General features: G+C 38.0%; 2 protein-coding genes and 1 pseudogene across 2 annotated transcripts in view; 2 read left to right on the forward strand and 1 right to left on the reverse strand.

Moving 5' to 3' along the window:
- LOC131791001 (NACHT, LRR and PYD domains-containing protein 4-like) overlaps positions 1-15,504 on the reverse strand; it is a 69,840-nt gene that overhangs the window by 46,720 nt on the left and 7,616 nt on the right. The window contains exons 8-11 of the mRNA XM_066170779.1: positions 14,933-15,022; positions 14,089-14,178; positions 13,245-13,334; positions 12,262-12,345 (exon numbers count right to left, since the gene is read on the reverse strand). Coding sequence (XP_066026876.1) covers positions 12,262-12,345; positions 13,245-13,334; positions 14,089-14,178; positions 14,933-15,022 — 354 coding nt within the window. The remainder of the gene's footprint in view (positions 1-12,261; positions 12,346-13,244; positions 13,335-14,088; positions 14,179-14,932; positions 15,023-15,504) is intronic.
- Positions 1,032-3,852, forward strand: LOC136282794 (TATA-binding protein-associated factor 172-like). The gene is made up of 6 exons (XM_066170720.1): positions 1,032-1,090; positions 1,187-1,234; positions 1,865-1,919; positions 2,370-2,584; positions 3,015-3,150; positions 3,592-3,852. The coding sequence occupies exons 1-6, from the start codon at positions 1,032-1,034 to the stop codon at positions 3,799-3,801; spliced, it is 723 nt and encodes a 240-aa protein (XP_066026817.1). The 3' UTR covers positions 3,802-3,852.
- Positions 3,806-6,923, forward strand: LOC131791003 (TATA-binding protein-associated factor 172-like; annotated as a pseudogene).

Raw genomic sequence — 15,504 nt, forward strand, 5'->3', positions numbered from 1 at the left:
GGGTGTATCTTGTACCGATTATTCCAAGAAGAAGAAGTGTGCAAGAACACTTTTTATTCACAAGTTGCAATGCATCAATTTCATACATACTGAGATATTTTTCTACTGACCATCGAAGAGGTAAGTACTAAAACAAGGAACGACCTAAAACCACCTAAAACCAGCTACAACCACCTACAACCATCTACAACCACCTCAAAAATTTCAACAACCACCTCAAAAACATCTACAACCACTTGCAAACTATCTAAAACAAGGCATAAATGTCTAAAATAAGGCGAAACGACATGTCACGTACACGAAATACGAGAATCGAACGAAACCTCTACCTCCCCCTGAAATCTTACTCTCCCTGGTCCCATGTATAATCAACCATCTCACGAAATGAAATGCGATTTTGTAAAGTTCTTTAAGTCTTTTGCTGAGGGAATATAAAATAATTAGCATGCTATCGCATTTCATTTCGTGAGATGGTTGATTATACATGGGACCAGGGAGAGTAAGATTTCAGGGGGAGGTAGAGGTTTCGTTCGATTCTCGTATTTCGTGTACATGACATGTCGTTTCGCCTTATTTTAGACATTTATGCCTTGTTTTAGATGGTTTTAGATAGTTTGCAAGTGGTTGTAGATGTTTTCGAGGTGGTTGTAGGTGGTTGTTGAAATTTTTGAGGTGGTTGTAGATGGTTGTAGGTGGTTGTAGGTGGTTTTAGGTGGTTTTAGGTCGTTTCTTGTTTTAGTACTTACCCCATCGAAGATTGCAAGCGAGCGACTGTAACATGGTTCATCCAATCAGAGACATAATCAATAGGACTTCACAGTGTAAAATCTCAGCACGTATGAAATAAGAGTCCATGATAAGCTCTCCTGTGTGAATGATTGTGACCCAACCAGTATTGACTCCACTTTACTCTTTTAGTCAATAGATTGGAAGCCTGCTGACTGACATAAAACATGATGTTCTATAATCAGTGATTCAATGATTTTTAGCCAGAGGAAATTCCTTGAGCTGCTCATGGAAGTCCAACTTATATGTTTGACTTTTGGAAAGATACAACTAATGTGCCACGAGAGAGACTGAATAGTACAATGTAGAATTCCAAAGTATTAAAGATTAGGACATATCAACCTTAAATCTTAAAAATTTCTTTCCATGTTCTTATATTTTCTTGTTGTCCTAAATCCAGAAAACTTATTGGTCTGGATAATGAAGCCCAAAATCTGGTAAACTACTGTAGTTATTCGGTTATAAGGCGTACCGTTTTTTTCAAGAAATTCCTAATTTCTGCTAAAAATTACTGCCAAAGTTTGGGTGCGTCTTAAAGGCGAATGTTTTCCCGAAACAATTTTTTTTTATCACAGTTACTGGTACGATTTCAAGCAAATAAAAGGACACACAGTGTTGGTCATTGACTTTTATAAGTATGGTGGTTCTAAAAAGACGAGCGAAGGGCGCGTGCTTAGTAATTTGATACGTCACAAAACGAAACGAAAATAAACAAGCGAAGAGATAAATACCTTCTTCCTCCATTCAGCCTTTTTTGTGCACTGAGACCTGCATTCTCGGCGGTACGTGAATTCTTGTTTAATCAAGGCTTTTGTTTGTGCGCATGGTTACGTGTGCGACAATTCTGCTTTTGTTAATTAACGGTAAACTAAAATCAATACGCGACTTTTTCACTTTTTTGTAAGTTTATGAAAGAATTTACAATAAACTTGACCGATCTTTACTCCCCAAAAAACGGTGCGCCTTATAACCAAGTATTTTAGCGGTATTTTCAGTTTGAAAACAGGCAATAATGAAGTTGCCGAATTGGGGGTGCGTCTTATGGCCGAGTGCGCCTTATAACCGAATAACTACGGTACTTACAAGTTCTTGAAGTATTGACACCCAAAATGTGTGTGAAACTCTTATCTAAGGTAACATTGATCACTGTTAGCAAGTTTCCTCATTTTGGTTTTCTTAGTTAGCCTCCTTCTAGTGCCATTTGAAAAGGAGGTCCTACTCAAAAGTTGTTGTGCTCTTTCCTTTTCTAGATTTACCTTCATGAAATAAAGTACCTGTTCAAACCATGTATCACCACAGAAGCGGGATAGGTGGTAAAATCAAAGTGACAGAAAACTTTAAATTCAACGAAGATTTACATTTAAAAGGCTCAGGGTACATGCATGTATGACAGCTAGTTTAATTTTTTTCCTTTTTGCCAGTAACAAAGTTTACTTGGTAGAAAGTCTACAAAGTCTGCTCAACAAAAGCAATCAATAGATATATAGACATGCCAGTTTTCAAAGGTTGCAAGACCAATTTGGATATTTAGTTTTTAAGACCAATTTGGATATTTCGTTGTAACCTTAATTTTTGCCTTTTAGATTTTAGATTTGCGCCTCAATATACTACTGTGCCTTGAGCACCCTTACATTGCAGTGCGACACTTGGCAGCTAGGTGCCTGGGTGTCCTGTGTACTTTGTCCATTGGAGATACCATAAAGACAGTGGTAAAAGATATCGTATCACTGATGGGCACTACTGTTGTCATCAGGAATGGACAAGGAGCAATAGAAGCTATATCTTGTATCCTTAAAAAGCTGATTACAATTGTTATGCTTGAGAGAGATATTGTGGTGCACCAAAATTGATGCAGAAATGGCGTTTCCGTCTAAATTTAGTGTATATTGCCTGTGTACAGATGTGGTATGAATGATTCAACTGAAAAAAAGTCTCAGGTCGTGTCACAATAAAATTTACCTGGTCCCCCCCTCCTTAGTTCTTCAGTATTCTTATTACCCCCCTCCCTTCATTAACAGTTAGTTTTCCATAGTCCCCCCCCAAAGACTCTGTTAGCGACGACTGATTTCCCCCCCCCCTCTCAATCCCCCCTGAAAACCATGTGATCTCTCCCAAAATCCTCCCCCTCCCCCCCAGTGACAAATAGTGACTGGTCCATTGCTTCTTAGGAGTAGATCGCTGTGTTTTCAATGTACACACGTTTTTTGGTATCCTTAACTAATTTATCGGCTCGGAATGGGTGCGGTGCCGCACGTTGTTCTCCTGGTGGTGCCTGTGCTTGGACGGATGAGTTATCAGTGTGAGGATTTTCGAATTATGGCCACATACTTTTTTGCCACACTTATTAGGCTTCTGCCTCTTGAGGTAGTTTAGGTTAATTCGAAGTAGTCTTAAGTCTTTTACTGCGACAGTAACTGAGCGCATTACTATTCTACATTTTACCCAGCTTGCCGTTGTGTGCCTTGTCTTTTATTTTGTTGGAATATACCCTGTCTATCTAAGCAAGAGTTTTGACGGAAATGTCATTAATTAAAGCAATGGTTTGATGGTTCGTGCACCTCATCTTCGTTGTAATGTTCTTAGTTGGACGACACCTCTAATGGGAACGGCGGAAAAAAAAACAAAGAGGACATATCTCTTGCAGCTTGAGATTTGTATGTAATTCATACTGAAGTGTCCGTAATTTTATTTCGACGGAGCTTGGATAGAAAAACATGCAGTCCTAAACTGGAACCATATGACCATTTTATCGGTTCCTTAACTCCATATTCATTTTCGCCAATATTCGACTGTTGTTTTCTGTAGTCTGGTATTCCTGACCTGCCCCGCATGTTCAAAGCTATGGTGGAGCAAAAACAGAAGGAACGAAAATTTCTTGAGCAATTTTTGGACGGTAAAAAGGTGGAGAATTACACTATTCCTGTTCCTATCAAAGCTGAGCTGAGAAAATATCAACAGGTAGGGTGCTCAAAGAAAACAGCGAACACGAAGCCTTTATTCATGTTGGAATTTTAAACTAATGGCCTCTGTTTCAAATAATGTACTGAACGGTGTGCGACGAGGGTAGCTTGTCTCCTATCGAAGGTAGCACACAGTCTGCCGAAAGCTCACTATCAGTTACAGATTTGTAGGGTGAGGGAACAGTTGGCATAAAGTGCAATTTAAACTGCAGCATTTAGAAAACGGAACTATTTGATTTCATGAAAGCCGAGATAAAATTCGACCATTGAAAACAATTTTTTTGCCTTCTTTTCTCTTCGCAGACTACGTAACAAGGTCAAAAGTCACAGTTTAGTCGTGGCATCGTACGATAGTGAATTCTTCAGGTAAGGAGAGTTACTGAAGGGTAATTGAAAATACACATTGTTAAGGCACAGCAGTTATTTCAACGAAATGTCTCGTTTGTTTCGTCCGAACAGATCAGTGCACTGGAACTATTGTGTCCTTGACGAGGGCCACATTATAAAGAATGGAAAAACAAAGGTAGGTTACGTTTTGGTCTTTCCTCTAGAAAGCAAACGTTGAGGAGACCGATGATAATTCCCTGACAGAAAAAAGCAGGTGGAGACGAAGATATCGTATATTTGGTATTCTCCATGTGTTATCTCTCTGACAGGATTTAAACAGGTTCTCCTTTTTATCATTGAAGTTTCACTGATGGTTGTTGCTTGAGAATGATTTCGAATCGTCCGAAATGGAACAGTAGCTATGTAGTCCAGTATTCAAATTAAAGGCGGTCGGTAAGAAGTTCCTACGAGTATCGGCCCCTTTACGTAGTTAGGACGGAATCGTAAACAAGCTCTTTGTGCTGCATCGTCATTGATGTGGACACGACATAGTGGGCGGCTTGAGCTCCAGGTTTTTTCAATTTGATTTTTTTTCTTTCCTCCCAGTTTCCTAAAGTCATTAAGCAGCTACGAGCCAGTCATCGACTTATACTCTCGGGAACACCAATCCAGGTACGAATTGAGGGGCTTTTATTAAGCAAATGAAGCTATGCGATTTAAATATGGGAAGATGACGAGTCACTGTTCCCACAGCTATTCCACATGTAGATCTTAAAATCTTCTTCACTTACTTACGAAGAGGAGGATAAATATTTTCTTCTGCCTTGTATAATGTAAGGAAATGTCAACAGCAGCTTCTGTCGAACAGCAAAACGTTGTTCATGTTTCTAAAGTATTCTACGTCACAAGATTAAATATTAAGACAATCGAGACTTGCTCGTTCTAATGTGTCGTTCATTTTTGTTTCATTCTCACCATACTCCTTTGTTATGAGTTATCTTTCTGTACGGTAGCGTAATTTTGTAGTTTTTTGTATTGCTTTACTTCTTTTAATCTTGCAAAGATATGATACAGTGCTTTACGTTCATGACATGCTCATGTTTTATTTTCAGAGTAATGTCCTGGAGCTGTGGTCATTGTTTTGGTTTCTTAATGTCTGGTTTTCTCGGAAGTGAAAAGCAGTTTCAGTCTCGGTTTGGTAAACCCATTCTACAGAGACGTAAAATTGTCCTTTAAGGAACAAGAGGCTGGTGAGTGTCCATGGATTGAGCTCTAAGTAGTCAACACACAACCTGCGTAGCTTTTGGTCCTTGATGAAAAATAAGGCAGTCTAAACAGTAAAATGAACGTCAGAGCTCCAATCCTCTTTCCGTCACTCAAGAGTTCCACGGAGCCACTAGATACACGTGTTAGTCACCTCAGCACCCTGACATCTGGCTTAGCGTTTGTTGAACAAAAAGGACAATAGATGTTGTGCTTCACCAGTAAAAAAGAAAGAAACCGGCCTCTGCAAGACGCTCCCGTTTTTCGGCTATCATAGGTTTAATACTTCGTGTATTTGACTGAAATGTTAGACGGTTTTACCCTGAATTTCCCGCCGGTCTCACCCTTTTCATTCCAAAGACCACGCCCTAAAGAAAGTTGTCCCTCCTCGGCGATGATTTTGATGAAAAAGTAGAAAATGAAGGTCTTCTACCATTAGACTGTTTGCCTGTCAGTAATATAAGATTTCATAGCGTTGTGGGTCATAAATGAGATGATACCGTGGTCAGTTGGTCTGTATTGACACATGTGTCCCTTTCTTAGGGGCCCTGGCTATGGAGGCTCTTCATCGTCAGGTTTTACCATTCCTATTGAGGCGCCTGAAAGAAGATGTACTGCAAGATCTTCCACCTAAGATCATTCAAGATTACTACTGTGAACTGAGTCCGCTACAGGTCAGTCTGTTGCTATGGCCAACAATCAAAGTGCGCCACTGGGTCGATGTATAATAGTTTTGGACAATATTTGATAGTTGTGGACAGGAGATGAATATTCAAGCAGCTGTGCGTAAATTTCAAGGATTTTTGTATTTAGTGGTATTTTTTATTTCTACTTATTTTGAATTATTCCTCGAGTGCGCGTTGGATATGAAATGACGGGCCTCGTTGGCGATAATCATCTCATATCCAACAAGGGCGAGTAGGTTGACCCTTTTATCAAATATGCCCCAAACTATAAATAAATCTTCCTAGCTTTATTTTGTAAGAAAAACGGAATGTTACAATGCATAAAAACACTTCCGATTTAACTCGTCTTCGTGCACGCGCGTGATGACTCGTAACTCATGATGGCTAATCCAATGAAAACTCTTGAATTGCATTATCCAATGATCCAGTTTTTAATAACAACTTGTAGTCAGCTACCCAATTTCCCCAAGGTGGATAGAACAGTCAACACCTCTTTTGCGTCTTCCTTTGTTCTCAAACTTATGAAAGACATTCTCATTGTCCGCTCGTTTCTAAACCCAATTGTCAAGTGAAAACATACTATACAATTAGATATTTTATAAATTGAGTCTTCAAGTTGGACTTTTTTTTTTCTGTTAGACTTCAGAAGTTTAAACTGAACATCACCAACACAATGATCTCGCAAGACAACTCGAGCCTATTGACCATGGATACTGGACAACTCCTGGATCTCTTTTCGGTCGACCAAGCAAAGAAGAGAGAAAAACCAAGCGCACAACAGTCGAGTGCAACTGGGAAGACTTCGCTCAAAACTATGATTGAAAATTTGGGAGAGCTATGGGACGAGGAACAGTATGAAACAGAATACAATTTAGACAACTTCATTGGTTCGCTGAAGTGAAAAATAGTATGCGTCATTTTGGGATAGATGATTGTCAGGTTGAAAACCTGGCCCTATGTCTGTGTTGGTGGAGGCGAAGTCGCTCTGGTCATTGAAGTTTACCTTGGAGCAGCCATAACGATCCTAAAAGGAGAACCGAGGTTAATCGAAAGGTTAAACACCTTAGGTCGTTGCCCCGCATTTTGCGAAAGGAAGTTGGAAATTAAAACATTGCTTAGGAAGTTTCTTCAACAGTTTATGAAGTGACAAAGAAAACAAGAAAGGAAACAGACAACCAAAACAAATTTTGATTTGATATTCTCAAATTAAAAATGCCTCAGAAAATTGACGATGATGTAAATATTTTGGAGGTAATAGGCTGAATTTCATAAAGTTAGCTCGCCTTTGCATATTAGTAAAATAACAAGAACACAATCAGAGTAATTTGAACGTAGCTAGCGTATATTCGGGCATAGGACGTCGCGCTCTAGGAAAGACACTCTCCTTTGATTGCGATTCAGATCAAATTCCCACTTACGAAACGAAACATTTTTGGTGATGGCAATTAGGCATGTGGTGAAATAAAGGTTTTCACTTTGTTATAGTCGTATTGCTTTGTTCCTTTTTTCCGTTATGTTAAAGCTAGGAAAGGAAGAGGACTGTTGGTGGGTTTTATTAATAGACTGGTCATCACAATTCTCCTGAACTTTGAACAAAATTAGGAACTTTTTTTTTGTGATTAGTACCCGTAGTATCCGTTTGAATCTTCAGTAAAAATAGCCATAATCTAAGCATTTGGATGTCAAGTTCAAAAAGTTATACTCGATTAGGAGTCAAAGACTCAATGAATCCCAGTTAAACGATGACTAGACCTGGGTAGGGCGGGGAACTGTTTAGTCGCAGGGATGCACAGAAAGTTAAAGGAGGATTTTGGAATATGTCCCAATTAACGAACACGCTCAGAGATCGATAATTTACGGTGGTAAGGTTGAAGAAAACAGAGGGGTTAGGCAGAGATGTTGAGACCCAAAGATGGGCTTTCAATCGGCTGGAATTCTTATATTCTAGAGTTGTAAAATAAACGTGAGATTCCGGCGCCTACTCTTAGCGAATCTAAGAAGTCCAAGTCGATTAAAGTATACTCTAAGGCGGAAAATAAGGTGGGGAATATTTAGAACGGTCGTGAAAATAACACGAAAACAAAAACTTCACGAAGACCGAATTCTGACTCGGCTCTACGCTCTCTCAGTGATGCAAATAGATTTGAACTCTTTTAAAATTGGAAATAAAGGGTTAAATTACTGTCGTGATCACATAAGTTCGGAAAGAAGACAAAAAGACGGATATTATCAAGGTTATTTCCCTCACTCCATCCCTTCCTCCCCCCGCCCCCCATTTGTCTGGCCCTTAACCGGTCATGATAGGCAATATTCGCGATCTCACAAAATGCTAACTTGGGCTGTCTAATGACTGAGACATGCGAAACCCTAACTACTCCGGCAACAGCACAAAGGAAAGCGACCGACCCAGTAAGATATGACACGAAATAAACTCCACAAAGAGGAAAACACAGTTTAGCATGTACATTATTAACAAACAATCACGTTGTTCTGCGTACAATTACGGTTAGGTTACGGTTAGGGCTACTGCTAGGGTTAGGGTTAGGGTTAGGGCTGGGGTTAAGGTTAGGGTTAGGGTTAAGGTTAGGGTTAAGGTTAGGGTTAGGTAAGTTAAATCAATACTAGTATATTTTTAAAGAACTAAAAATTTTACACGCCTTACGGGCTCGTGCAATTTGGTTAGCCTTTGAACAGTTCACTTGTGCTAATTTATCCCAAGGTGTACTCAAAATCTTGTGATTTTCTTATGAAAATCTATAATTCATAGAAATATCAAGTAACAAATGCATTTTAAGAACAACAAAAAGATAAAGCGTTTACCGCTTGAAAGTGTTTGCTATTGGCATTTTATAAAATAATTCAAATAGTACGGGCGCTCTGATTGACCATAAAACCATTTTACATGAGCGTATGTAAACACGGTTTTCGTTCATCTTTCATTAGTTATTTTATAAAAGAAATGTAAAATTGTTTCCGTGTTTACATAGCCTGATGTAAACACGCGGGAGGTTGGGAGAACACGAGATAAGCGTGGGAAACCACGACGCGAAGCGGAGTGGTTTCCAGCTTATCGAGTGTACTCCCAACCACCTAAGTCTCCTAAGTCAATCCTTGTGTACCCTAAAATATTCATTGGACGGTCTATAGCGGCATCGGTGATTTGATTGTCCTCCAGATTAAGTTTGGTAACTTTACACGTTGGTGTCTGTAATGCTTGACATAGGCTGGCAACACTTGCATCGGTGATCTGATTATCACCCAGATCAAGTTCGGTGACTTTACATGTTGGTGTCTGTAATGCTTGACATAGACTGGCAACACCAGCATCGGTGATCTTATTACCATACAGATTAAGTGTGGTGACTTTACAGGATGGTGTCTGTAATGCTTGACATAGACTGGCAACACCAGCATCGGTGATCTCATTATCATACAGATTAAGTGTGGTGACTTTACATGATGGTGTGTGTAATGCTTGACATAGACTGGCAACACCGGCATCGGTGATCTGATTACCATCCAGATGAAGTTTGGTGACTTTACATGTTGGTGTCTGTAATGCTTTACATAGACTGACAACACCGGCATCGGTGATCACATTACCCAGATGAAGTTTGGTGACTTTACAATTTGGTATCTGTAATGCTTGACATAGACTGGTAACACCGGCATCGGTGATCTCATTTTCATCCAGATAAAGGTCGGTGACTTTACATGTTGGTGTCTGTAATGCTTGAGATAGACTGGCAACACCGGCATCGGTGATCTCATTATAATTCAGCTTAAGTTTGGTGACTTTACATGTTGGTGTCTGTAATGCTTGAGATAGACTGGCAACACCGACATCGGTGATCCGATTAAAACCCAGATCAAGTTTGGTGACTTTAGATGTCGGTGTTTGTAATACTTGACATAGACTGGCAACACCGGCATCGGTGATCCGATTTGAACGCAGACTAAGCTTGGTGACTTTACATGTTGGTGTCTTTAATGCTTGACATAGACTGGCAACACCGGCATCGGTGATAGGATTTTTATCCAGATAAAGTTTGGTGACTTTACATGTTGGTGTCTGTAATGCTTGACATAGACTGGTAACACCGGCATCGGTGATCTGATTATAACACAGATAAAGTTCGGTGACTTTACATGATGGTGTCTGTAGTGCTTGACATAGACTGGCAACACCGGCATCGGTGATTTGATTAACACTCATATATAGTTTGGTGACTTTACATGTTGGTGTCTGTAATGCTTGGCATAGACTGGCAACAGCGGCATCGGTGACCGTGCAAGAAGTTAGTTTAAGTGTGGTGATTGTATTCCATTCAGATTCATTCTCTGCACTCAGTGCACCAAAAACATTTAGTGCAAAAGACACAGCAGTGCAGTCCACATTTCTTCTTCCGGGTCCAGAATGATCAAAAAATCTATTGCTTATGCAGAATTTGTCGTGAAATCTCTCAACTATTCCCTTGGCAAACTCAATGTCTCCATATTGTAGGAGACATTTAGAAACTAAAAGCCCCCTTGTAGCTTCATTTGCCATTAAGTCGTCGCTGAGAAATGTGTCGGTAATCAAATTTTCCTCAAATGCGTTGTCTTTTTGGTTGGACAAAATACCGGACATAAATGGAACTACTTCTGTAGACACATGTCTGGGGGGGATAGTTCTTGTCTTTACAAACCAACGAGCCGCCAAGTACTCTTGAAGAGTCAAATGTGTAAAACAAAAATGTTTAGTCGTCTCAGAAAAAGATTTTCTGAAAGGAGGACCGCAATGAAGAAGACCGCTTCCACACAGACTTCTTAAGTTCAAAGTTTTCAAATCCTCTTTAAGGAAAAGAAACTTTCTCTCCTCAAGGAGTTGAGCTGCCAGCTTTGATAATTCATCCAGAGTCTTCTTGAGAGAGGCTCTTTTCTTTCTATCGTGTCTTCGCACGAACATGTTGACCACTCCATCATAAAGGTCACTTGTTTTCACTGGGAGAGGATTATTCTTCTTTGGTTGCTGTAGAGTATATTCAAAGTAGGAGCACATAAGAAAACAAAGCACAGGAATGTGGGCAAAGCTGACAAGATTGACATTCTTTGTAATGTGGTCCATTACAATGTTTTTCATTCGGTCGCTGTTTTTGAAATACTTTCCGATGTATTCTTTTACCTGCGGCTCGGAAAATCCTGTAATTTCAAAGTTTCCATCAAAATGGATGTCTTTGGCTTTCATTTCGTCAGATTCGTCGGGTCTTGACGTGATCATGACGACCGAATCTCTCAATATTTTTCCTTTGATAAGCTTGGCACACAGTGCTTCTACTGGCATTTTCTCTCTGGCGTTATTTGGGTACTTTTCATCCCAATCGCTAGCGATGTACTCTCGTCGTGAACACTCGTCATACCCGTCGATGATAACCAAAACTTCTTCGGAATGATGAAGAATGTACTCAAATATAGAGTCGCTGATATTTGAGCGGTCATCTAGCACTGAAGATCGGTTTAAGATATCCTCCAAGGTAACAGAGTCGTCCTCAAGTAGATTAAGCTGACGGAATGTGAGCAAGTATGCGAACTTAAAATCAGGTACTTCTGCATTTGCTCTGGATCGAAACAATTTGTTGTCAGCCCAATCTCTGATCAGCTTTTGACAAAACAGTGTTTTACCGATGCCTGCCTTTCCAGTGACAAGAACAGATTTTGGATGTTTCCCATCGGTCGAGATGAAAATTTCTTGAGAGCTTTCAATTTGCTTTTCACTGCTTTGACCGTGAAGATCTTCGACTGGTTTTCTATCACGTTGCATGAGAATGTTGGTGAATATGTCATCTGTTCTCATTCTGGACATGGTCGGTAAGGCCTGAGCGAGGTACTCGGTTTGGCTTTTTATTGATTCTTTCAACGCATCGGAGTATTCCGCTACAGCTGAAAAGAAACCGTTACTTGCATTTATTTTCATAAATCCTTTATGTATTAACTTTTCCAATGCTCGACGAAGAGTCATTGATCTGCCTGACTTGTGACGCGATTGGTTATCACGCCAGGTGAGTTTTGCTTTAATTAGGCTTTCCCATGAAAAAGTGCGAGTTAATCTTGAATCTGTTCGCAATTAATTGACATCAAATTCTGACAGAGCATTTAGAAAAGCCTACTAAGAGGTTGGTGTAAAGGTTAAATTATTTCATTTTTAATAAATAATAAATAGTTTTACCATGAAATTTAATTTAACAGCATCATTTATTCACCTTCCATTCCTTGGAGTTTCATACGTGGCTCTTCTAGTTCTTCTTCAGGATCAAAGGTGGAAGATCCAGGAAGAGGCAACATGCCTAAAAATAAAGTTATACAGAGAGATATTAGCATTTCTACTCATAAATAGTTAGAAACAAGCATACCAACTTGTAGTTAAAGATAGATTTAAAAAAGGTGCTCAAAGCATCTATTTGATATTCACATATATATCTCATGTATATTGTTTTAACCCTTTACATCCTAACATCAGTCTGCATATTCTCCACACTGCTCCTTATACATTTCCTAGAGTGCTGAAAAGGAGAATTTGTTTGCCAATCAAAAGTTTCCTTCTCTTTTGACCATGTCCTTTATTCTCATCACCATCATGAGCAATTCAGGAGTGATATTGTAGGGAGAAATTAGATGCTGGTCACTCTTAGGGTTTATTCCACAAACCAACTCAAATTCCTTTCACATAAGTAGAGAATCAGGCACAATCATGTGTGGAATAATTTACATTATTTTAAATTATTTACAGCAATACATATATTCATGGGGTTACTTTTCTTTGAGAAATAATAATTAACACAGCAAACCAAAATGTGACCATCTGTTTAAGGTTGGGAAAAACCTTCATTATACTATTATTATACTACTATTATGATTATAATTATGATTATAATTATTATTATTATCATTTTATTATTATTAAAACTGTTTTACCATCTATTGCCACTAATCTAAACATAAATAAATAAATTGAGTTTTAATTCCTCTCAAATTAATCTTTTTAATGAGGAACCGAAAGTATTTTGAATAATTGTCAGTTTAGTTTACCCTATAGACCTAGCAACCTTAAATGTTTCATCCCAAAAGCACACTTCTTTACACTTGACATCATGGCTGAACACACTGAACATATTCACTTAAGAAATTAATTCAAACTGAGCTTCCTCTTCACCTTTCCTTGGCTTCAAGGTCTCTTTCCACTCACCTTTCTTTTCCTGAAGTTTCACAGTGCTGTGCCTTACTTCCAGTTTTCTTTTGTGACCAGAAGTGGACAGTAAGGTGGAGGGTGAACTACCTGAGAGGAAAAGTACAAAGAGCAATTCATGGTGTTACTTTTAATGGCAACATGAAAACAGATCATATTAACATGACCTTAATGTGTGATTCAGGAGTGATATTGTAGGGAGAAATTAGATGCTGGTCACTCCTTGGGTTTATTCCACAAACCAACTCAAATTCCTTTTACATAAGTAGAGAATCAGGCACAATCATATCTGGAATAATTTTCATTATTTTACATTATTTACAGCAATATCTGTATTCATGGTGTTACTTTTCTTGGAGAAATAATAATTAACACAGCAAACCAACATGTGACCATATGTATATAAGTGCACGAGATTTATCCAAAATACACCACCAATGTCAGTTTTTCAATACATAATTTATGATTAAGGTTGGGAAAAAAACCTTCATTATACTATTATTATACTATTATTATGATTATGATTATAATTATTATCATTATCATTTTATTATTATTAAAACTGTTTTACCATCTACTGCCACTGATCTAAACATAAATAAATAAATTGGCTTTTAATTCCTCTCAAATTAATCTTTTTAATAAAGAACTGAAAGTATTTCAAATAATTGTCAGTTTAGTTTTACCCTTCAGACCCTAGCAACCTTAAATGTTTAATCCCAAAAGCACACTTCTTTACACTTGACATCATGGTTGAACACACTGAACATATTCACTTAAGAAATTAATTCAAACTGAGCTTCCTCTTCACCTTTCCTTGGCTTCAAGGTCTCTTTCCACTCACCTTTCTTTTCCTGAAATTTCACAGTGCTGTGCCTTACTTCCAGTTTTCTTTTGTGACCAGAAGTGGACAGTAAGGTGGAGGGTGAACTACCTGAGAGGAAAAGTACAAAGAGCAATTCATGGTGTTACTTTTAATGGCAACATGAAAACAGATCATATTAACATGACCTTAATGTGTGATTCAGGAGTGATATTGTAGGGAGAAATTAGATGCTGGTCACTCTTAGGGTTTATTCCACAAACCAACTCAAATTCCTTTTACATGAGTAGAGAATCAGGCACAATCATATCTGGAATAATTTTCATTATTTTACATTATTTACAGCAATATCTGTATTCATGGTGTTACTTTTCTTGGAGAAATAATAATTAACACAGCAAACCAACATGTGACCATATTTATATAAGTGCACGAGATATATCCAAAATACACCACCAATGTCAGTTTTTCAATACATAATTTATGATTAAGGTTGGGAAAAAAACCTTCATTATACTATTATTATACTATTATTATGATTATGATTATAATTATTATCATTATCATTTTATTATTATTAAAACTGTTTTACCATCTACTGCCACTGATCTAAACATAAATAAATAAATTGGCTTTTAATTCCTCTCAAATTAATCTTTTTAATAAAGAACTGAAAGTATTTCGAATAATTGTCAGTTTAGTTTTACCCTTCAGACCCTAGCAACCTTAAATGTTTAATCCCAAAAGCACACTTCTTTACACTTGACATCATGGCTGAACACACTGAACATATTCACTTAAGAAATTAATTCAAACTGAGCTTCCTCTTCACCTTTCCTTGGCTTCAGGGTCTCTTTTCACTCACCTTTCTTTTCCTGAAATTTCACAGTGCTGTGCCTTACTTCCAGTTTTCTTTTGTGACCAGAAGTGGACAGTAAGGTGGAGGGTGAACTACCTGAGAGGAAAGGTACAAAGAGCAATTCATGGTGTTACTTTTAATGGCAACATGAAAACAGATCAAATTAACATGACCTTAATGTGTGATTCAGGAGTGATATTTTAGGGAGGAATTAGATGCTGGTCACTCTTAGGGTTTATTCCACAAACCAACTCAAATTCCTTTCACATAAGAGAATCAGGCACAATCATATCTGGAATAATTTTCATTATTTTACATTATTTACAGCAATACATGTATTCATGGTGTTACTTTTCTTTGAGAAATAATAATTAACACAGCAAACCAACATGTGACCATCTGTATATACGTGCATGAGATTTATCCAAAATACATCACCAATGTCAGTTTTTCAACACAAAATTTATGATTAAGGTTGGAAAAAAACCTTCTTTTTACTATTATTATACTATTATTATGATTATGATCATGATTATAATTATTATTATTATCATTTTATTATTATTAAAACTATTTTA

This window comes from Pocillopora verrucosa, chromosome 8 (assembly GCF_036669915.1).
Source record: "Pocillopora verrucosa isolate sample1 chromosome 8, ASM3666991v2, whole genome shotgun sequence".
Taxonomy (NCBI): domain Eukaryota; kingdom Metazoa; phylum Cnidaria; class Anthozoa; order Scleractinia; family Pocilloporidae; genus Pocillopora; species Pocillopora verrucosa.